The 22,817-nt window shown below is 55.4% G+C and overlaps 1 protein-coding gene across 1 annotated transcript in view; it reads right to left on the bottom strand.

Moving 5' to 3' along the window:
* SPOCK2 (SPARC (osteonectin), cwcv and kazal like domains proteoglycan 2) overlaps positions 1–22,580 on the bottom strand; it is a 29,337-nt gene extending 6,757 nt beyond the window's left edge. The window contains exons 1-7 of the mRNA XM_045400097.2: positions 22,171–22,580; positions 6,532–6,577; positions 6,173–6,287; positions 4,118–4,232; positions 1,993–2,107; positions 1,419–1,538; positions 707–925 (exon numbers count right to left, since the gene is read on the bottom strand). Of these exons, the coding sequence (XP_045256032.2) occupies positions 707–925; positions 1,419–1,538; positions 1,993–2,107; positions 4,118–4,232; positions 6,173–6,287; positions 6,532–6,577; positions 22,171–22,359 (919 nt within the window). The 5' untranslated portion in view covers positions 22,360–22,580. The remainder of the gene's footprint in view (positions 1–706; positions 926–1,418; positions 1,539–1,992; positions 2,108–4,117; positions 4,233–6,172; positions 6,288–6,531; positions 6,578–22,170) is intronic.
* Positions 22,581–22,817: the final 237 nt, after the last annotated feature.

The following is a 22,817-nucleotide window of genomic DNA, read 5'->3' as shown; positions in this document are numbered from 1 at the left end:
GATGTGCCCAAAAGAAGAATCACCGAGAAGCAAATGCATCTTCAGCTCTAAGACCCTCATTTATACAGCCCTTTCCCAAGCCCTCCCGAGGGGCCCCAGAAAGTTTACATTTGTAATTTTTCATACCCTTTCTTTCCTTTTTTTTTTTTTTTTTTTTGAGACAGGTTCTTGCTCTGTTGCTCAGACTGGAGTGCAGTGGCACAATCTCAGCTCACTGTAGCCTCAACCTCCTAGACTCAAGCGATCCTGCCACCTCGGCCTCTCAAGTGGCAGGGACCACAAACGCATGCCACCACGCCTGGCTATTTTTTTTTTTTCTTCTTCATAGAGATGAGGTCTCCCTGTATTGTTTGGGCTGGTCTCCAACTCCCAGGGTCACATGATCCTCCCACCTTGACCTCCCAAAATGCTGGGATTTTTTTTTTTAACTCTTTCTTAAAGAAGACCTCCAAAAGTATATAAGCGTCAGGACCCACAAAATCTGGATCCGCCTGGGAGCCTGCCAAGTAAGGGAGCTGAAAGTGTTGGCTTCCCCGGGCCTTAAAGGATGAAGCCCTGAGGGAGTGCAGGAAGTGGGCAAGCTGGGAAAGTGCTGAGTCTGGGGACGTAGCCAAGAAAGAGCCACTCTGACTTCCCAAGAGAGCCTGGAACTTCAGGCAGAGCCCACACGGGTGAGGCAGGGGCCTGGGAGAGGGGTCACACTCACTCTCCCTCCAGAAGCAGAAGCACCACTCAGCAGTGGAGACCCGGCCATCCTTGTAGGTGTCACAGGAGTTGAAGAAGGGACGGATGCAGACCTCGTACTTGTCCAGGTTGATGGCAGCCAGCTCCGTCTGGTCCAGGAAGAGGTCGGCACTGGTGTCCAACTTGGAGAACATCCAGCCAATGGAGTCCTTGCAGCTGGCCCCCAGGCTCTTGTCCAGCCCTGGGAAAAGACCAGGTTCAGGCACGATTCATCTAGCTCTTCAGTCGTTTCTCCAGCCCTCCAGCCCTCCACCTCACCATCAGCCCCAGCCCTCTGTTCTGAGTCTGGGCAGCTTGGAATCTAACCATGGCATTGACAAACTCGAGAATGGCCAGGGGTCCTTCCTTTCACCTCCACATAGGACTATGCCTGAACCATTCAAAACCCTGTTCTGAAAGCCCTTCAGGGAAAAGAATTCCTGCTTTCCCTGGGCTACCCATGTCAGGGTTTAAGCTTCCTCCACCAATGTTAAGTTCTTCCTACTAGCTAACTAGTATCCCTCCTGCTCTGGTGGAAGTCGACCTCTTTGGGGTGAAGGTTCTTTTGGGGCCCAGATTGTAGGACCCAGAGTCCAGCAGGAAGGAGCAAGGGTGGGCTGGCTCAGCATACACCTGTGTCCTCAGCCCCTTCCCTATCTCCCTCCCTCCTCCAGGCGGAGCAGCAAGCTTCCTACCGCTGGCCGGACTGGCTGCACTGCTGGCTGAGCCATTCTGCTTGGAGTTCTCATGAAGGAGCTGGAACCAGTCCCGCAGCCGATCTCCCAGGTCAGCCAGGTCCTGACCGGTGCAAGTCTCTGCAGAACAGAGAGAAGGCATGGAGGGTGAATGTGCAGTGGAGCAGCAGGCTCGATCTCAGTCTGGGATCCTGCCCTACAGGCCAGGAGGCTGAGCAGGGGTCAGGGAGGCAGCAGCAGATGGGAAGGTGGAAATCGGACTTCCTCTTGAGTCCTCTCCCATCTCCCACCACCCACTCCTTCCTAGCATGAAAAACACACAGCCCAGATTCCCTGTGGCTGAGTCCCTCCCTCCGCCCATCTTTCAGGCACCCAGGGGGGGAAACAAGGGCTGAGCCCAAGCCTCCTGCTCTGTGTTAACCTGGACCTCTGACCTCACAGCTCCCTGAAGCCTTTCTGCATTTTTGCCACTTCCCTCTTGCTCTGCACACCTCTTCTACCATCCTAGAGCCCTGAAGGAGGTGCCAGGAGGCCCTGCAGCACCCCCAGCCTGGTGGCCCAGTGCTCTCCTCACCTGGTTTGCCATCGGCAGTGGAGGTGGCCGCCTGCTCCGTGGGGCAGGGGCAGGGGCCGTCGCATCGCACCGCCAGCTGCTTGTTGCTCAGGCACGCCTGTTGCTCCAGCTTACACTGCACACAGGGAAAGGTGGGACAGGGGACTGAGGGCTTACCCCAGGGGTCCCCACAACTGGGGTCACCCTCAAGTCTCCCATGGCAGCCACATCTGCCTCCCCCCATGGAGCACCCATGAACAGCCGGAAGGGCCCCTCTTGGTCCCTCTGCAGACCAAGGTGCACGGTGGAGAGAGGCAGGGCCCGGGAAGCGGAGTCCAGAGCTGGTCCTAGCCATGCAGGCTCCCATGTACCTGCTCGGCCCTCTCTGAGGATTTGTCCCTCCCAGGACACCCATCTCCCCTTCCCTCCCTGCCCCGTCACCCCTCCCCTGTGTTAGCTGTCTGTCGCTCCCCCTGGTTCTCATGGCCTGTTCCTTGGTCCCTGTGTAATCAGCCATCAGCCCTTCCCTCAGTGATCTCCCCACAGTCACCCCAGTGGGCTTTTCTCAGCTCTCCTGAGAAGACACAGCACCGCCTATGGAGCATCTAACAATTCCTTGGCCTTCACTGAGAACTGCTTCTGCCACGGCTGCCTGCTAAAGCCAGGTTCTGAGAGGGGCTCATGCACTCCTCATCATGAAAGCCTTTTCTCCTGGTCATATCTCTTTCTTCTCATGGGGCGGCTGCTAATGGGAAGCGGGTCATCACAGCACTCGATAACATTGTCTCACTTCGGAGGCTTGGGTTTCTCCTGCTCAGCAGAGAACAGCAAGGCGCAGAGAGGCCCAGTGACTTGCCCAAGGCCATGGGCCAGGGTGAAAGCCAGATTTCCTGCTGACTCCACCTCCCTAAAGGACAGCATGATCCCCGAACCGGGCCACACTGCAGCGTCCTGCCCAGACCTTGCCCTGGCCTTGGGTCGTGGGACACTAGCTCCTCTTCTTCTCCTCCTCCCTCTGCCAGCTCTGCCAGCTCCTCTGCACCCCTCCCACCTCCTAAATACAGCCTCTGCCTTGGCCTCTTCCTCATTCTCTCTCTCTCTCCTCCCTTTCTTCTCCCTGGTGACCTCATCCCCACAGCAACGTCAATCATCACCCACAGCGGGTGACTGAAATCTGCCTCTCACTCCAGGAAGGCCCCTCAGCCCTGGCATCCACCCCGAGCCAGCTGTCAGTGCCCTCCCAAACCAAGCAATTCCTGACTCCTTGTTGCCAGTAAAAACATTCATAATCAGCATCTGTATTTCTATGTTACTTTTTTTTTTTTTTTTTTTTGAGACAAGGTCTCACTCTGTCGCCCAGGCTGGTGCAATCATGGCTCACTGCAGCCTCGAACTCCTGGCCTCCACCTCAGCCTCTCAAATAGCTGGAATCACAGGCATATGCCACCACACCCAGCTAATTTTTATATTTTTTGTAGAGACAGGGTCTCACTATGTTGCTCAGGCTGGTCTCACACTGCTGGACTCAAGCAATCCACCCGTCTCAGCCTCCCAAAGTGCTGAGATTATAGGCGTGAGCCACCATGACCAGCCTAAAATTTTTTAAATGCTTTCTCAAATATTGTCTCCTGAAATCCTCACAAAAATCCCCATAAGGTGCGAATTCATTCTCCCAGTCAGTTCCTTCTTCCATCGCCTTCTTATGGAGGATTATTTCCTGCTGCCCCAGAAGGCTCCTGCTCACTGGTGAACACTGGCGCCTCCCTGTGGAAATCCTTCTTTCTTCGCCCTCTAACAATTGGATGCCAGAGCTCCTTCTTCCACAGCCATGGACACTTGGCTGAGGCTTCCCTCAGTTCCTTTGACTTGCAGTTACCTGACCGCAGAGTCTCTTCCAGGCCCCACTCCCTACCTGCACCTGTCCGAGGTCAGGGACAGACAGGGTCTGGCTCCAACTCTCAGGTAGTCCCAGCCAGGGCTGCAGGTGGCCCCAGTATGGCTGGCTGCATTGAACGCACTGACCTTGCCATCTGGCCCCACCTCAGTCCTGGAAACCCCTTGGGAGGCCCCAGCTGGGTCATCCTTTCTGCTTCCTGTGGCCTTGGGTGACTCCACCCCCACCCTACCTGGGGCCAGGGCTCCTCACCACAGAGCTGTATGTGTGGCCATCTGATCCGCAGACAGAGGCAAGCTGGGCCATGTGGCAGGGCTTGCAGATGGAGTCTTTGTTTCCATGGAGTTTCACGGTCGGCTGCTTGATCCTACAGGAGAGGGTGGGGAGCACACCAGGGTGGAGGTGACAATGAGGAAGGAGCAGGGGAAGGGAGGGCTGAGGAGACCTGTTCCAACAGGAAGGCAGCAGCAACCTCCAGCAGATCAGCCCCTTCCTGCCCCTGCCCACCCTCCCCACACTGCTGCCAGACCTTCCTCCAGCTCAGAGGGTTGAACCAACTGGGCAAGGCATAAATTCCCCCAGCTTCGCTTCTTCCAGGCTTCACTGAGTCCCATGGGGCCTTCAGGTAGCAACTCCAGGTCTGACAGCCAGAGGTAAAAGGGAGTCACACTTCACTTAAGGGGTCAGACCAAATCTGAGGTTGCAAACTGATGGCCTATGGGCCATATTTGGCCACCAAGGGTTTGTTTTTTTTTTTTTAAATTGAGTTATTTATGCACTAACATTTACCAAATGGGAGAGTTCACATAAATACCTGGATTCTTGGCCTTTCTTTGAAAAATGGAAGACATGGGAGTCCTGGACCTGCATTCCCACATAATGGGCCAGGGCCAAGAAGGAGCTGCCAGGCCTGTGCTCCACAGAGCGGCCGGTGAAAAAACCGCTCTTCATGCATTACATTACCGGCCACGCCCCTGCAGCCTTCTAAGACTGCAACTCCATCTTTCATCTTCTGTGATTCAGGAGAGAAGGGAGGGAACTGGAACCTTTTCCAGGGTCTTGAAGCCAGACAAAGCCTTGTCCTTGGGCTGGAGCTAAGACTTCCTTTTTTTTTTTTTTTTTTTTTTTTTTCGAGATGGAGTCTCACTCTGTCACCCAGGCTGGAGTGCAGTGGCGTGATCTTGGATCGCTGCAACCTCAGCCTCCCAGGTTCAAGCAATTCTCCTGTCTCAGCCTCCCAAGTAGCTGGGACTATAGGCACAAGCGACCATGCCTGGCTAATTTTGTATTTTTAGTAGAGGCAGGATTTCATCATATTGGTCAGGCTGGTCTCGAACTCCTGACCTTAGGTGATCCACCCACCTTGGTTTCCCAAAGTGTTGGGATTACAGGCGTGAGTCACCACACCCAGCTGGAGCTAAGGTTTCCTTAAATGTCCCTCACTCCTTTCTCCTCTGCAAGCTACAACCTCTCACAAGCTACCACCTTAAATATTTCATGAAGTCACTGCATGTCAAAGCTGAAAGGAACCTCAAATTATCTAGTCTAACTTATTTGTCTTAGAGATACTACATCAAGGCCCAAAAAGGAGATGTGACTTTCCCTGGATCCCACAGTGTTTGGTAATTGTTCTTATATGGTGTGGCTTTCTCCTCACTCATCTCTTGAATGATTTACTTTAGGTGAAGGCAGCCGCCATGTTGTAAGGACACTCAAGCATCCCTATGGAGGGGTCCACATGACCAGGAACTGAGGCCTCCAACCAACAGCATAAGAGTGAGCTTGGGACCATCCTGGCTAACCCGGTGAAACCCCGTCTCTAGTAAAAAAATACAAAAAAATAGCCGGGCGAGGTGGCGAGCGTCTGTAGTCCCAGCTACTCGGGAGGCTGAGGCAGGAGAATGGCGTAAACCCGGGAGGCGGAGCTTGCAGTGAGCCGAGATCCGGCCACTGCACTCCAGGCTGGGCGACAGAGCGAGACTCCGTCTCAAAAAAAAAAAAAAAAAAAAAAGAGTAAGCTTGGAAGTGGATCCTCCAGCCCCTGACAAGCTTTCAGATGAAACAGCCCCAGCCAGCACCTTGATTATAACCTCAAGACAGACCCTGAGCCAGAACCATCTAAGAGAACAACTTCTGGATTCCAACCCTCAGAAATGATGTGAGATAATACATATTTGCTGTTTTAAGCACTAAGTTTTATAATTTACTTCACAGCAGTAGATGGCTAATTCATAAGGAGAGGGTCAGTTGAGCCCTTGCTCTTTGAACACACCCCCTCCAGGGCTCCCACCTCCCCAAACCCCTCACCTGTGCTCCAGCTTCTTGCGACTGATGCACATAGCCCGCTGGTAGCCCTGGGCGATGCACACTTTGTGGCGGCTGCACTTCACCTTCTGGCAGGGGTCCTTGGTGGTGTCCAGGGCTACAGGGGCACAGAGTCAGGACACAGGTCACCTGGGAGAACCCAAGAACCTCCAGCCCCGCTTCTGAGCTGGGAGCCCTCTCCCTCCAGCAGCCCTTGATAACCAGAGCTCCTGAGCTCAGGAGTCCCACCCCTACCAGGGCCTGGCTGCTCAAGGAGCCTCCAAGCGGGGTCAGGGCTTGCCCTCTGGTCTCAAGTCTTCACACTTGTCAGTCACCTTCCCCCACCGGGAGAGTCATGTTACCTTCATCTCCTTGCTGATTGTCCTCCCAGCTCTTGATGTAGTCGTCCTAGAGGACAGAGAGGGACAAGGGAGAAGGGAAGGGCTAAGATCCATATCCCAGAGGTTCAACTGCGGGGCCAAGGAGAGGCCGGGCCAGCAATGCCATGTGCCAATGGCCGTCATCCTGGTGGCTGACTCCTGTCCACCCAGGCCCTGCCAGCTGCCTTCCCCACACCTCTATCCCTGTAAACCCATGTCTAGAATCCTTTCCAGCCTCTCCCGTGAGCTCCTTATTGCCCCCGCGCCACACTGGAGGCTGGCAGGGAAGGCAAGTCAGAGTGAGGGTGTGGAGGGACAGGAGGGGAGGGGATGTGCTCTGCAGAGACCACACAGACTGGGCCCCCGGCAGTACTCACCTCCACTTCCTGGAGATCAGGGAACAGCCGCAAGCCATGGAAAATGGAGCAGGAGGAGAAAGGGAGAAAGATGGGGATATCAGTGTGAGGCCATCTGGTGTTTCTGGGGTCCCCTGCCTCGTCATGTGGCCATGGGTGCTGAGCAATGGCCTTTGATGGCTGTGTTCCTCTGACCCCCAGGAACCCCAATAGGAGGCCAGTATTCTTACGTCTTCACCACAGAGCTTAAGACTGGCCTTAGGAGAAGAAGAGGCTTTTTCTTTGAGAGGGTGGGGCACCCCCACTCCATTCCCAGCCCCACCACCAGGACAGATGTCCGAGGGGCCCACACTGCACGGGAACAGAGCTTCTCATGCCTGTGCCCTGGGTGTCCCAGAAACTGCCTGAGAAACGGTGCACTGTCTGTCTCCTGCCAAGGCCCCTTCCTTGTCAGTCTGCTCTCCTGACCTCTGCCCACCATGTGAGTGAGGCGGGAGGAAGGCCCTCTCATCCAGGCTGCAAAGGGATGCTTTTTGCTCAAGGTCTCACTTCTCTACAGAGCTCAGCTGGTGCACGGAGTGAGTGGGGAGGCCATGCCTGTGATGAGGCTTCCCCAGTTATCACAGGTCAGCTTCAAATCCTCAGAGGCAGAGGACCCAGAAAGGGTCCTATGAGGTCACCTGGTCCAGCCCCCTCTTTGTGCAGGAGAAAGCCCAGAGACAGGAGATGACCTGACCCAGGTCCTCCTGTCACAGAACCCAGGTGTCCCGACACCCAGCACAGGCCACTCTTCTTGCTACAACACACTCTCTGAGGCCTAAGACACAAGGGAGACCTTCTCACCCTGCTCAGCTGCAGGGGCCTCTCAGGCCATGGACCACAGAGTGGCCAGAGGCAGAGCACCTCCCACCCAACCCAGCTCCCTGGTAAGAACACCCAACTTATCTGGCTTCCTCCCTTTCCCCTACAGGGCAGAGACAGTTGCTAAAAAACACCAAACAGTCCCAGGGCACTCCTGGTGGAAGCTCTGCCAGGCAGGCAAGGAGGGGGCTTCCCAGGCCTGGAGGCTGGCAGTTACAAGGACCAGCTGCCCACTTCCTCTGCGTGGGGCTCCAGGAGGGGCTCTGGGAGCTGGTGGGGGGAGAAGGGCATGAGAAGTCATGCGCAGCTGCCCCCTTCATCCTGAGTTCTGCCCTAGCCCAAAGGAACGGAGATGTGCAGGGGTGAGCAGAGCTGTCAGGTCTAGGGGAAAAGCGCACGGGGCCATGGCACCAAAGGGCACCCACATGCATGCAGCAGTGGGCACACAGAACCGTGCCTAAAGGGCTTTGAAATCCCAAGGCCTTCAGGCTTCTGAAGCCTCCCCTGGAAGCTGGCAAGCATCAGAGCAGGCAGGGTGAGGCCTCCTGGACAAAGGCCAGAAGGGGCCAGACCCGAGCAAGCAGTTGGCATTACCACCAAGAAAGACGCGGTGTGCACAGGCATAGACCTGAGTGCATGCTTCTGTGCATGTGTGCATTTATGCAGACCCAGGTGCACTCATGCACACTCACAGGTCTGTACTATGTAGCGTGTGTGTGCAGGTGCGTTTGTGTGTATGCACATCCTCATTTATGCACAGGTGGACATATGCACACACGTGTGTAGCTACAGTAGGAAAACAAGGACACTAACAAGGACACTGTTCACCCAGTGCCAGATGGTTTTTATCCAGAAACGAGGTGACAAGACCCACTCTGTGAGCAGCCTCCAGTTTCGCACTCGAGGCTCTCCCTCAGGCTGGCCTTCCTGCCTCTTCCGCAGTGCGAGAGGGAGGCAGCAGGAGACGGGAAGGAGGGAGAGGGTGGGAGGACCACAAACTGCTCCCGTGAGGGCCCAGGCCGGCTCTCTCCCTCTCTCTCCTTCTTTCTCTTGCTTTCACCTGCGTCCCCGTGTGTTCCTGTGTCCCTTTCTCCTCTGTCTCTCTCACTGAGCCTCTTCCCCACCCCTCTGCTCGGCCCACACCTGGCCCACACATACCTGTCCCAGCAGCCAAGAGTCCCGCAGCCCCTGGGCCCAGGAGCAGACAGAGGATGGCTGCAGGGGTGCTTCCTGGGAGCCTGCGGGGCACCTGGCGTCACAGCCACCCCATCCCTGGGGCTTGACCTGAGCACTCCTGAGCCCCTAGGCAAGCTTCCGCGGAGGTACCACTTCCCTCATTTGCTAAAACCAACAAAGCCTTCTCCAGGAGCTCCTCGGGGTGCAGGGGTCCTCTGCTGGGGGTCCACCCCACAGAAGATGGAGGGAGGCCAAGAGAGGTGCAGCTGCTGAGGCCATGATGACAAGGGTTGGGGCAAAAGTAGCAACTGGTCTCCATCAGCTGGGGTCTTCCCATCTGTACCCATCATCCCCTGGGGCAAGGGTGGGGACAAGACTGTGCAGGTGACAGGAAATGGCTGGGTGCTGGGAGGGAGGTATGAGCCCTCAACCATACCTGCCCTCAACCAACAAGATCTGTGTGCCCATAACCCACCTGCCCAGAGTGGGAGTACGGAAGGCACCTCCAGCCCCTGGGCGTCATCTGAGGCCCCTGATACTTCCATCCTCTGGCCCAACCCTGCTGCCTTAACCTCCAGCCAGGCTGTGAGTGGAATCTTTGGGACTCAGTACACAGTGGATTCTCAAAGATCAAGACCAAGAATTTCTGATTAGAAATTTGGGGGAAAGTGGGGATGGGGTGGGAGTTCTAAGAAAGGGACTTCCCCAGCAGCTCCACCATCCCCTACTCCCCTCCTGACTCAGTTGGCAGGGAGGCAGCCCCTTCTGTGCAAAGCACTGCCCCAGGTTCCAGCCTCGGCTTTTTGCCTCTGCTGTGGCCAGGCTGGGTGGGAGGGATGGAGGGGCCTCGGTGGATCTGGATTCCAGGACCCTCACTCCCAGGAGAGCAAAGACAGCCAGCCAGAGAGGGACGAGGAGAGCAGGGCCCTGGGGTTCTGCAGATCCCCAGGCTTCCCCTGACCAGTGCACCTTGGGCAAGCACCCGACCTCAAGGGGCTCAGTGCCTCACGGCACTACTCAGAGATTAAAGCAGATGGCACCTGTGGGGTGCCTGGGATCCAAGAAGCACTTAACAAATCAAAGCCGAACAGGCCCCGGACTGCGGGTGGGGAAATGGGGGACAGAGATGCCACATGAGGAACCCCGTAAAAGTGGAGAGGGAGAGGCCACCACGGGGACAGCAGAGACCATAGGTGGTGTGAGGAGAGTCCCCTAGGTGGTCTTGCAGGGAGGAAGGATGAGGAAGTCCTGTGGGCAACTTGGGAGTGGCCACTCTGAGGGCAAAACCCAGGGACACACTGAGGGCCCCTGAGGCCAGGTGTGGGCTGGTGCCACCTTTAAGCTGATAAGAAGGTGTTTGTTGGCAAGTGCGAATAATGCCTTTCAGTGCAGCATTGGGTGTCTATTTCTGGCACCCCAGTGGGCTCATTAGCAGTTGTGAGAAATAGTCTCATCAGGGCACCCGGGGCTTCTCAGGAAACAGAGGCCCCGTTCCACACCTGAGAGTGCTGGCAGGTGGCTCTGCTGCCAACCTCACCTGGAAAATGGGGATTTGGAAGAGCCCATGGCTTGTATTGCATGGTGCTTAGATATGCTTATCTATCTACCTATCTATATGAGTAAAGCTTTTAATTTAAAAACATTTTTTTTTAATAGAGATGGGAGTCTTGCCATGTTGCCCAGGCTGGTCTTGAACTCCTGGGCTCAGGCAATCCTCCTGCCTTAGCCTCCCACAGTGCTGAGATTACAGGCGTGAACCACTGTGCCCAGCCTGCATGGTGCTTTTAGAGTAAGTTCTCTCCAGGAATTTGGATGGGTCTGCCTTTTGTCTTCACAGTCCTATGAAGTAGTCAGAGCCAACAGGATCAACACCAGAAGAAAGGAGAAAATGAAGGTTCAGAGAGGAACAGCAACTGGCCAGAGATTGCAAGACAAAAGAGGAACTGAGCCAGGGTTCCCCATCCCCTACTCCCACCCCATAAGTTAGAGTATCTCTCCTTGAGAGAGGACCAGTGTCTGCACTGAGGAGGAGGAGGTAGAGAGAGGACATAGAAGGGGCATTGGACCAGGAGTCCACTTTCAGCCTGGCCCACGGCGTGTCCTCAAACAAGTCACTTCCTTACTGTGCCATGAGGACCTCAGTGGTGACTGTGCCTTAGAATCAGCCGAGGAGCTCTTTATTTTTATTTATTTATTGAGACAGGGTCTTGCTCTGTCACCCAGGCAGGAGTGCAGTGGCACGATCATAGCTCACTGTAGCCTCAAACTCCCAGGCTCAAGCGATCCTCCTGCCTTGCAAGTACCTGGGACCACGGGCATGTGCCACCATGCCTGTCTAACTTTTGGTGTGGTTTTTTTCATAGAGATAGGGTCTTGATATGCTGCCCAGGCTGATCTCCAACTCCTGGGCTCAAGTGATCCTCCTGCCTCAGCCCCCCAAAGCACTGGGGTTACAGGCATGAGCCACCGTGCCCTTCCCCGAGGAGCTTTTTAAATCTTCCAGCACCCACGTGCTACCTGAGACTTCTGGAATCCCATGGGCAAGACCCAGCTTGGGCCAGGCTTCTGCGCTGGCTCTAGGCAGGCAGCTTAGAGACCACTGAGCCAGCCATGAGGCCTCAGGTCCCTCCCGCTCTGTGCTTATGTCTAACACTTTGCTGATGTTCTTAGGTGTCTTCACCCCAAACACAGGGCCTCTGGGATGAAAAAGAGCAGCCGTTCTTCCTCCCTCCGAGGGTGCCTCACACAAAGCAATACAAGGTGCGCTGAGGAACAGGCTGGTCCCGGGAGAACCCAGGCTCCTGCTTCCCATTCCAGGCCTGTTCCTGCAGCGGGCTCACAGTGCCACCCTTGCCAACCCAAAGACTGTCCTGCCCCTTCCCCTCCCAAATCCCTCTTGCCTGCCCTCCCTGCCCTCCACCCACTGGCCTGGACCACCCCAACCCGAACAACTGCAGCGCCTCCTGAGGGTCTCCCTCCTCCCACCATCTTCCACATGGCTGTGGCCACCCAGATCCTTCCAGAACACAATTCTGACCCGGTCTCTCCCTCCTTGAAACTGAATATACAGTTTGATCTCATTTTGAGGAAAAAGAAAGTGAGTAGGTGAAAAGGATTTACACCAAAATGGTAATAGTCATTTCCTCTGCTGGGTAGGAATACCGAGAATTCTGACATCTTTCTGCTTTTCCCCAACTTTCCCCAAAATTTCTGCAATGAACATATATTACTTTGTAATAAAGGGAAAAAACATAATCATAATCATAATAAATATAAATAATAAAATAAAATAAATTCTAAAAATAATAAAAAATATCATAAATATTATATTTTGAAAGCCCTTCACGGGTTCCCTGTCACATACAGAAGAAATTCCATCTTCTCTTGATCTCTCCCTGGCTACCCCGGCTCCAGGTCCCTCCTGCAAGGTTCCAGCATGGCCAGCACAGCCTTCGCCATCTGGAATGCCAGTTCACGTCAGCCCCAGAATTTCTACTCATCTCCCAAAACCCAGCTCGGCCATCATCTTCCCGAGCCCCACTCCTTATCCTTCAGGCCAGCTGCACCTCACAGAAGTCTACCATTGCTCCAGTGACACCAGGCAATGTCGCCTCCGCCTCACTCTGCCCTAGTTAGATGGCCAGTTCCTTGGATGCCCTCCTTGAGGGCAGAGATCATGTAAATTTCTTCTCTCTATGCCCAGCATCTAGTAATACACACTCCTAACACTGGCTGACATCTTTACAGCAATTACCACGTGGCAAGCATTATGCTAAACATTTTACATTCACTGGCTTGTTTCCTCTTCACAACAACTCTAAGAAACATTACTATTATTATCTCCATGTCTCAGATGATAAAATTGAGGCTCAGAGAGGTTAAGTGACTTATGCAGGGTCACACAGCAATTGCAAAGGAGAAGAGTGCTGCACCCAGAACTGTGATTCCAGAATCCATGCCTCTAACCAGTACTCCATGAATGTTAGCTGATGAAAAAAGTCCCAGGCCAGGGGCGGGTCCCAGGAGGCCCAATCCCAGCCCACAGGTGGTTTCTCCTACCACACCAACTCAGCTTCAAGCCCTAGGCAGGGAGTTTTGCAGTTAGGAGGGGAGGGTCTGGCGGTGGAAGAGGAAGACACCTGGGGGCCCCCGTTCTCCAGGCATTTTTCAGAAACCCCTTCACACGACCCCTGGTTTGGCTGGTTTGGAGCTAACCCATCTCCAGCTTTGATCTCTGCAGCTCAGCTCAGTTGCCATGGAGACGGTGCCCACTGCGCCAAGCTGGGGGAGACAGCAGTGAGTGCGCAAGCCTAGTCAGGCTTAGGGGGCACATGCTGGGTGTTTCCAAGTGCTGTTTACTTCCTGTCATTTTAATTAGCACCCAAATCACCCGCTCACTTCACAGCTTGAATTAACCCAATCTCTCCCAGCTTCTCCATCTGGTGGGAAGCTTGGGGCCCAGCAGCGCATCAGCAAAGAAGAGCAGCCCTCCAGACCCTGGCTTATGGGGTCAAGATCCACCTGCTTCTTTGCAGCACAGTGTGACAGGGAGACCTTACCCCCTATACCCCTCACCACCAAGGACTCGGGGGGCCTGGGCTCCTGCTTGGTCTTGCCACTGACTGCCAGCAAGTGAGTTGCTTCCCTTGCTGGACTGGCTTCCTTGGCTGCAAAATAAGGAAGACCCCCTTGCCTTCCCCTCTGAGCTACAGAAGAACCTGAGCAATCATGTCTGCAAGGGCACTTTGTGAACTGAAGCTCTGTACTTTCAAAACACACAAGACAGGACACCTGAACCTCGGGTTCTCTGGCACACACCCGGGGAGCGTAGGGGCAGGGCTGGGCAGAGGCTCTGTAGGATCTCAGTGTTACAAGGGGCCTCAATATGGATGTCTGACATTGTCTCCACTTGCCACACAGCCAGAAGCACAGCAAGAGGACGGAAAGAAGACGGTCATCATAAGACTGAATACACTACAACTTCCCTAACCTTGTTACGGCATTTCTTCATTTTTTAATAGACAAAGAATCTCTAAAAATGGAAGTGGGCCAGGCCTGGCTCAGCATCTGAGAGGCCCTGTACCTGCCATTATTTTGACCTCATTCCTCAGGCAAGGGAGCCTGTGATGGAGGCCAGTCCACCGAAGAAGGCCCAGGACTGGAAAGAAGCTGGCCTCTGTGGCCTTCTCCTGCCCTCCCTGGAAACAGCCACAGGGCACAGAGAGAAGGACCCAGAAAAGAGCGAGGCGGGGCCCAGTGGCGACACCTGGGATCCTCCTCTGCTGAGGATTAACACCCCATCACACACCCGGGAGAGGGCACTTGGGGAGGCAGCATCCCTGTGAGGGGGTGGGGGTGGCTGGGCAGGGGGGTGGGGGGCAGAGGGGCCAGGTATAAATACTTGCCCCTCTCTTGGAGGCGGCGGCAGAGGCTGTGTTAGGCCTGGATAAACAGAAGGAGACGGGCATCTAGAAGACTCCAGCCTCCCACCTCCTCTGCCCTCAGAGGAATTTCCTTGGAGGGCAAAAATGTGCTTATCATCACTCCCCGCGTGCCAGGAGCCGGGCTGGGCCTGAGCTCAGGTATGCCTGTGCCAACACCCACCTGATGCCCGGGGCCTGACCTCCCTGCTGGTCCAGTGGCATTTTGGTGGTTGCCCTAGTCCTTGGTCCCTGCCCCAATAGTCCATAAAGGGCAGAGAACAGTGGGAGGAGTGAGAGGCCCGGGGCTGTGTTCTGAGCTGCCTCAGGACCCTGGCTTCCCTTCTGGAACATGGGGATGGGGGTCAGAATTCAAGCCCCAGGGAGGTCTGAGGGAGACCCCAGGGCTGGAGCTGAGCCACAGGCCATGGTGCAGGGGAAGAGCCCCGGGCCGCAAGAGGAGCGGTGTCGCAGGTGCCTGCCCTTTCTCTGGCCCTGTTTCTTTTTTTTTTTTTCTGCCCTTTCTCTGGCCCTGTTTCTCTTTTTTTTTTTTTTTTTTTTTTTTTTGAGACGGAGTCTCGCTCAGTCACCCAGGCTAGAGTGCAGTGGCCGGATCTCAGCTCACTGCAAGCTCCACCTCCCGGGTATACGCCATTCTCCTGCCTCAGCCTCCTGAGTAGCTGGGACTACAGGCGCCCGCCACCTCGCCCGGCTAGTTTTTTGTATTTTTTAGTAGAGACGGGGTTTCACCATGTTAGCCAGGATGGTCTCGATCTCCCGACCTCGTGATCTGCTCGTCTCAGCCTCCCAAAGTGCTGGGATTACAGGCTTGAGCCACCGCGCCCGGCTGGCCCTGTTTCTTTACCTGTGAAATGTGGGGCTCAGTGCTTCTGAGCCTCCAGGATTCTGCTTCCCCAGTTCTTCCAAACTGAGAACTTGGAGATCAGCAGAATAGGAGCCTGAACGATTTCAGACTCTTTGCGTCCTCTGCCCTGTGCCAGGGGACAGGGGGTCAGGGAAGGAGCGAGCTGTTTGCATCCAGGCAGAGGTAAGACACCAGCGGGGTCTGGCTTACCCTTCTGTACAGGGCAGCCTTGACAGATTGGCAGGTGTTAGGGCAGAGAGCAGGAGGGGGCTGCACACCCCACCCTACAGAAGCTGTTCTCTACCCGAGGGAGCCCTGTCCCCACCATCCACATGTCTGATAGGTGACTGGCACACTCTTTGGGCATAATAAGGTGTGGGAGTGGGGAAGAGGCTCAGAGCACCCTCTCCACAGGATAAAGTGGGAGACTGGCTGCAGCCAGGGACAGGCACAGAGGGCTGAAGGACAGGGAGACCCGGGGACAGTCGTCCTTCATTTATCATTCACTCCCTTATCCCACAAATGAATCACTGAAATTCAGGGAGCTGAGCGTGTTGCTGTGTTTGTCCCAATGTTTTGGGGTTCAGGAAGAGGAAGAGATCTCCCCAAATCACCAGCACAGTCAGACCAGCACCCCAGCCCCTCTTTATTTGAACCCACAGCCCTGCTACTTGGAGAGGAGAGGGAGGGGTGCAGAGAATGTGCTGGATGAGATCCTGTCTGGCTCTAACATGCCACAGTGCACACGTTTACATTGAGCACCTACTGTGTGCCAAACACCCCATGCAATGCTCTGGGGATGGGGTGGTAAGCTACGCGAGGCAGTCTGTTCCCAGACCCTGTCCTCAGGGGATTACGATGGGAGGAATGTGACAAACATACATTACAAATACCAGCAGGAGGACTCGGAAGATACAGCCCGCAGTTTAAGTGATGCTATGAGGTGGCATCTAAACCTGTGCCAAATGAGTTATGGCCAATAAATGCTGCAGGAACCCCAAGGAAGGAGCCACACCTACAACTGGATGCTGGCCAAGCCCTTGGGCAGTCAGAGGCTGGCACACTTCAAGAGCCACAGACAGGCCAGGTCTGCACACTGAGGCTGGGCACAGTGGTATCTAAATTCTGTATCCAGGCCTAGGCCTGGGCATACATTTTTCCCATCCGCAAATCTAAGAAGACCCACATTGCTCCTGCAAGGAGACGCAGAGATGGCGTTGTAGACTGCATGTTTGTGTTCCCCCAAACCCAAATGCTGAAATCCTGACCTCCAATGGGAGTTGATTAGGAGGCGGGGTCTTGGGGGGGTGGATTCAGTCTAGGTAAGCCATCAGGGTAGGGCCCTCATCGGGGTCTGTTTAAGAGGCTAGAGGCTGGCATGGTGGCTCATGTCTGTAATCCTAGCACTTTGGAAGGTGGAAGGGGGTGGATTGCTTGAGTCCAGGAGTTCAAGACCAGCCTGGGCAACATGGTGAAACCCCCTATGTACAAAAAATACAAAAATTAGCCAGGCGTGGTGGTGTGTGCCTGTGATCCCAGCTACTTGGGAGGCTGAGGTGGGAGGATCGCTTGAGTCTAGGAGGTGGAGGTTGCAGTGAGCCAGGACTGCATCACTGCACTCCAACCTGGGTGACAGAGTGAGACCCTGTCTCAAAAAAAAAAAAAAAAATGAGGAAGAGGCTACATAGAGCTCATGCTCTCTCTCTCTCTGCCATGTGAGGCTATAATGAGAAAAGTGTAAGCCAGGAAGAGGGCCCTCATCAAACACCAAGTCTGCCAGCATCCTGATCTTAGACTTCCTGGCCTCCAGAAGTGTGAGGATAAAATAAATCTCTGTTGTTTAAGCCACCCCATCTCTGGTATCTTGTTACAGCAGCCCACGCTAACTAGCTAACTAAGAGAGATGATACGTGCGTCCTCAGCCTGGTGCTTGCCCCAAGATGCCATTAGGCCCCATTTCTCAGGTTTCTTGGTCTCCAGCTAATATACCCTCCCCTAATCTGGTCACAGGTACTTTCTCTGGAGAAAAAAGAGAATCTCTTCCTTAAACCCAAAGACTTGCTGCCCAGCCTGTGGCGGTGGTGTGGCAGGATAGGCAGGGTATACCTGTGGGTGGCCAGGCCATTTCCAGGCTCTTCCTGGAGTCACAGCATGCTAAAGCCTCTGTAGATGATTTGGTTTCGCCTCCCCACTAAACCACCAGGAAAATCAAGGCCCAGAAAGGTGAAGTGGCTGCCCTAAGGTCACAACTAGTTCTATCCCCTCACTGGGAAGATGAGCAGAGCACTCTCTCTGGCCCTTGGGGCTCAGGGTAGGACAGAGCTCTTCTGTGCTCCAGGTAGCCTTCTGACCTCTTCGAGAAGGGGAGGGGAGGGTGCTGGCTTCCCATCCTCTCAGGCTGCTGCAAGACTGGAGTAGCATACGACAGCCTCTCCAGGCAAAGAGGGCTCTTCTCTCCCTCTCTTCCCAGGCTTGGAGTCTGGCTGGGTGTTCAAGAGCCCATCATTCTGCTGACACTGCTCCAGTTAGAAGCCGGGGTGGAGGGGAGGTCAGGGAAAGGCCCACCCTTCCATTCTCAAACCCCAATTGTTGTTGTTGTTGTTATATGTTTTATTTTGTTTTTAGTCACTTTATCTGGCAGAGGACCCAAACCCCAATTATGAAATCCATCCTGACCCACTTTTGGGTTCTTCTCACACACCCACACTTACCCACAGACATTGACGCAGCGCATCCCCACACTCACGCTGGTTTAGGTGTGTGGGGTGGGAAGCAGGGAGGGGTGGTCAGGAGGGAGCACCTTTGTGGCTACTTGCTACTTGCCTTTTTGGTGTTCCTAAACACATGAGACTCATATGTAGCCAGCAGGTAACAATATCCCTGGACCAGACTCCAGGATCATGATGAAGTCCCTGGCATCCAGGAAGTGCTCAGATCTGCAGTGAATGAGTGACAGTGAACGTGCAGTAACGTCTTTCTCACAGGGACAGGCATGGTGTGGGCCAGCCCCAGAAATGAGGACCCATCTGGTGGTTTTTCCATAGGGAAGGAGCATAGTACCTGCCCTGGAAGCCCTCCAGCCCCCTGACAAGGTGCCTTCAGGCTTATGCGTCCCTTTTAGTTTCCTAGTCTGAAACCGAAGCTCAGAGGGGTTATGTGATGTGCCCGGTATCCTGGGGCCAGTCAGTGGCAGAGTCTGAACCTGCACCCAGGCCAGAGCTGTCCCAGCACACTGCACCCCAGCCCCTCCTGGGTGGAGAGCTGCCTCTGGAGTGTTGCTAGGCCTGGGTGGGGAGCAGGCTATGGGAAGGCTACTGGAGACACTGGGGGCTTTGGCCCACCTTCCTAGGAGGTGACACTCCTACTCAGGGCATCCTTGAAGACTCAGAGGACACGAGCCAGGGTAGACTTTGTTCTTCAGGATAGACCCTTCCTTCTCACTTTTGCTAAGGGTGAGCCCTAGAATTCCCTGAAAAGCAAAATTAAGTGAGATGACTTGGATTCAAATCTCAGCTCTGCTACTTACTAGCTATTTGACCTTTGGGTAAGTTACTTCTGTGTGCCTCAGTTTCTACAACCATAAAATGGTAGTCTGTAAAGTAACAATAACTATCTCCCAGGTCGTCGACAGGCACAAGAGACCACTCAAATTAAAGTGCTTTCCGTAGGGACTGGCAGACATGAGTGCTCACTGCACCAGAGACTCAACTTATATGAACTGTGCGCCTCCTGGGTGCCAAGCACTGTGCAAGACACTCATAAATATAATGAAAACTTCGTAGAAGTGGAGTACAAAGTAGAGAAGAACCAAGAAGAAAGAGAACAGTCAGTTCTTCATAGCCAAGCTCTGTGGAGCCTGCCCTGAAGAATGCTGTGTAATGGACCTGTCTCCTCCAAGTGTCCATCCCTCTAGGCCCTAGATGCTTTGTTCCAAAGACCTGCATTAAATTCCACCCAGTTGTGCAGGGAGTGAATTGGGAGGTAGGAGCATCGGGCAGCAGGGCTTGGAAAAGCCCAGGACTGCCCAGGGCAGGGCATGGCTAGATCTGTGGGCCAGGGAGCCAGGTGGAGTCCACAACCTCCCTGCTCCTCTGCCAGAATCCCCTCCTCCCTGGCAGTCGGGCACCTAGCATTAGAAGAGATCTAGCCAGGCGCAGGCTGTGAAAGCCCTGAGCCCACTGGAGGGGAGGATTACTCAACTGGTAAATCCTGCCTTCCCTATAATCCTGGTGCTCAGAGAAAGATGCTAAGCTGCGCTCCCTCTCAACCAGCTCTGGCCAGTTCCAAAGTGGAGCAACTCCTCAAGTTTTCTTGCTCTTCTTTATTCTCCTGACCCTTTCAACATGATTCCCTCAACTTCCCCCTTCAGTTCTGTCCACATCATTTAATGAGGCATTTCCCTCCCAATCCTGTTGCCTGAGAGTATCCCACTCCTCCTGCTTGCCTCCACCCTACTAGGGCAAATGAGGGGCCCTGTACCATTATGGGGTTATGAACAAAGTCCCAGTTCAACCTTGCAACCCCTTAAGGGGTTCAAATGAAATTCCCATCTCTCCTTTGAGGAACCAAGGAGCATATTTTCCAAAGAGCTGGCCTAATGGAAATATAAAGCCCATTGCTACTGGGCCCAGTTAGAGTGCCTTCAGCCCTTAGGCAGGAAGTAGGGCTTCTTCTGGCAGAAGAGGAATACGTTTCTAGTGCTGGTGGGGACCCTGTATACTGTCTGTGCACTGCACAACTTCAGGGGGCGACATTTCTATTGTGACACCCCTAGAGTTATGCAATGCAGTGGCTCTGAGCTAGCAGCCTCCTTCCTGCCTTTCTGCAGAGGCTGTCAACAGATCCCCAGGGCCAGGCCCTCCTGCCCAGCCTTCTTTGTCCTACTTCTCTCCCTGACCCTGTCCTCCTGCAGCCAGGACTACCTTCAATGGGGTTTTAGAGGACATCTGCCCTGCAAAAGCCTGAGGCTACCAAAATCAACACACGCCTAAAGCTTTCCCATAAATCTTATATGTGCAAGTCCTGAAGACTTTCAAATCTAGTGCCCTTCTTCTGATGAGCATGGGAGGAAGGGGGAAGTGGTTGGCACCAATACAGGGAGACAGGTGGGCAGCCCAGTGCCATGGGGTCAAGCAGTAAGTCATTTATTCTCACCCACTGAGCTGGCTATTAGAAGCAGGTGGAAGAGGGAGGTGGGGAGGAATCTTTTATTTTAAACCTTTCCTATTCTGATTAAGCATCTCTTTTCCCTCTGACCTTCACTGGTCTCATTTTGGCAGATCAAACAGCCAGTGAGTCGGAGGGAGGCCCAGGCCAGTGACACATGGATTCCGGATAGGCCGGCCTGCTGCCACCCCCTCGCTGCTGCGGCCGGGCTGCTGCCCAGGAGGCGGCAGGAGACTGCGGCTCATCTGCGCCGGGCCTGCAGGTGCCTCGGGAAGGCCTCGCGGGGCTCAAGGCTCCTGCGGCTGGACAGGTCGCAAGTGGGGAGAAGGCGGAGATCAGCAGCCCATCGGGGGCCCGGCCACTCAGCCTGGAGACCTGGCTACCCGTGGTTCCTGCTGTCCTCTGTGAATTACAACCTGCCAGTTTGACTTTGGGGAGAAACAGTCACTTGTCTGACGGTAACAAAAAGATCCAAATCTCTGCCTCTTCCCATTACTTGGCTGGACAGCCTATGAAGCAAGTGTGTTTTAAACAAATTTCCAAGGAACTTGTGGATGCACACAGTTTAAGAGAAAACCGGAGAGGTCATGGTGTGGCCTGCGTTGTACTGGGTGGGTCGGACGAGGGAATCTAGGGAAGCAGGAGTAAGGACCGGGGTCCTAGAAGAGGTTTTCTGGGGTCAGGGCGATGGTGAGCACCAGGTCGCCAGGAGCAGCCGGCGTCGCCTCTGGCGCATCCGGGCCCATCTCCCACAGCACCCCCAACGATCTCGGGGTCCAGCCACACCCTCCGCCCGCCCTGCCTCACCCCTGCTTCCCCAGCCCACAACCCGGCCCGGCCCGGAGGAAGGAGCTGGCCCGCCAGGCCGCCGCCTGCGACTTCCCCTCCGATCCACAGGTGCCGGTAAACAAAAGTGCCGCAGCCGCCCCCCCGCCCCCACCCCGCGGAGTTCGGCCCAAGGTTACGCAGGGGTTCGGGCGGCGCCCGCCGGGGGCCCCCAGACCCAGCTTCTGGGCTCTCCCGGGCTTCTCAAGCCCACCGGGTCGGGAGCCTTCCTGCGGCTCCGAGCTGCTCCCCTCGCTCCGAGCTGGGTTCCCCCCTGAAAGATTGGTCCAGGAAAACCCTCCTGGGTCCTCGCGCGCCCTTCTGCACGGGAACCCCAGCCCACCCCCGTACAGACACGCCTTCCACCATCTCGCCTAGGAAAGCTGCTGGGACCCCAGACCCAGAGCCCCGGCCACACTCCCGTCCCCTGCTGCCCCCTCCCGCAAAGCCCACGGTGGGAACAGAGGGCACCGCGCGAGCCGATGCCACCCTCACTGCCGGCCCCACCCAGACCTGCCGGTGCTGCAGTGCCCCGTATGTGCAGCCTGCAGCATCCCCGTGGCTGGGACAGGCCCGGGGGCGGCTCGCACAACGCAGCGGGGGAGCGGGTCGGGGTCCAGCAGCAGCCAGAGCCCGGGTTCCCCCGGCCCCGCACCCCTTCCCGCTCCCGGCCCGCAGGGGCGACCCGGGAGAGTGCGCCCCCGGAGTGTCGGGCGGGTGTGGGGCTGAGGGTCCCGGGGCTTGGGGGGGTCCCAGGGCCGCCGGCCAGGGCCACAGGGACACGGGAGGGGCGCCAGGCTGTGACCCCCATACTGTTTACTCTCCGTGTAATTAGCCGGCCGGGCTGCGGAGCCTTGGGCTGCGACGTGCGGCGGCCACTCCCGCAGATCCTGGAGCTCACTCCCCTAACCTGCAACCCTGGGCCTCTGCCCGGGCGGCCCTGCGGACTCACGTCTCGGAAGCGGTTCCAGTGCTTGATCTTGCCGCTGTACTGCGAGATGGACGACAGCCATTGCTCGTCCTCCATGAAATTGCCGGGGGTCTCGCCCTCCTTGAGACCCTTGGCGTCACCTTCGGCCAGGGCTGCCGCGGTCAGGAGCAGCAACGGCAGCACCAGTCGCCCGCAGCCCGGGGCGTGCATCGTGGTCCGGGTTCTACCTGGGGGTCTTGACTTCTGCAGTATTTTAATGTCCTTCCTCCCACCCCGCTGCTGGTGAAGAGCACGCGGCTGTCCTCAGCCCTCCTCCCGCGGTCTGCGTCCGGTGACTGGCGGAGAGTGGGTCGCGGCTGAAATGTGACCTGGTTAGGAGATGCACTTGTCTGAAAAAGCCCAGCACTGGACGCGGAGAGGAAGACAGAATCAGAGAGGCTGCGCCAGCAGGGGCTGTAACTGTAGCATCAGCATCACGTTTGACATCATCATACCTGGTTTAAAAAAAAAAAAAAAAAGGAGTGGGTAGATTTCAAAGCGAAGCGCTCTCTGGATGAGAGCGCCAAACGCCAGCCAGCCACAGCGGGGCCCAGCCCAGCCTGGCACACAGGGAGTTGCAGACCAAGAAATCAGAATCCCGAAATGTCCCTGAGCTCCCTCCAAGGATG

Source organism: Macaca fascicularis, chromosome 9, assembly GCF_037993035.2.
Source record: "Macaca fascicularis isolate 582-1 chromosome 9, T2T-MFA8v1.1".
Taxonomy (NCBI): domain Eukaryota; kingdom Metazoa; phylum Chordata; class Mammalia; order Primates; family Cercopithecidae; genus Macaca; species Macaca fascicularis.
This window is presented reverse-complemented; position numbering and strand designations above follow the sequence as displayed.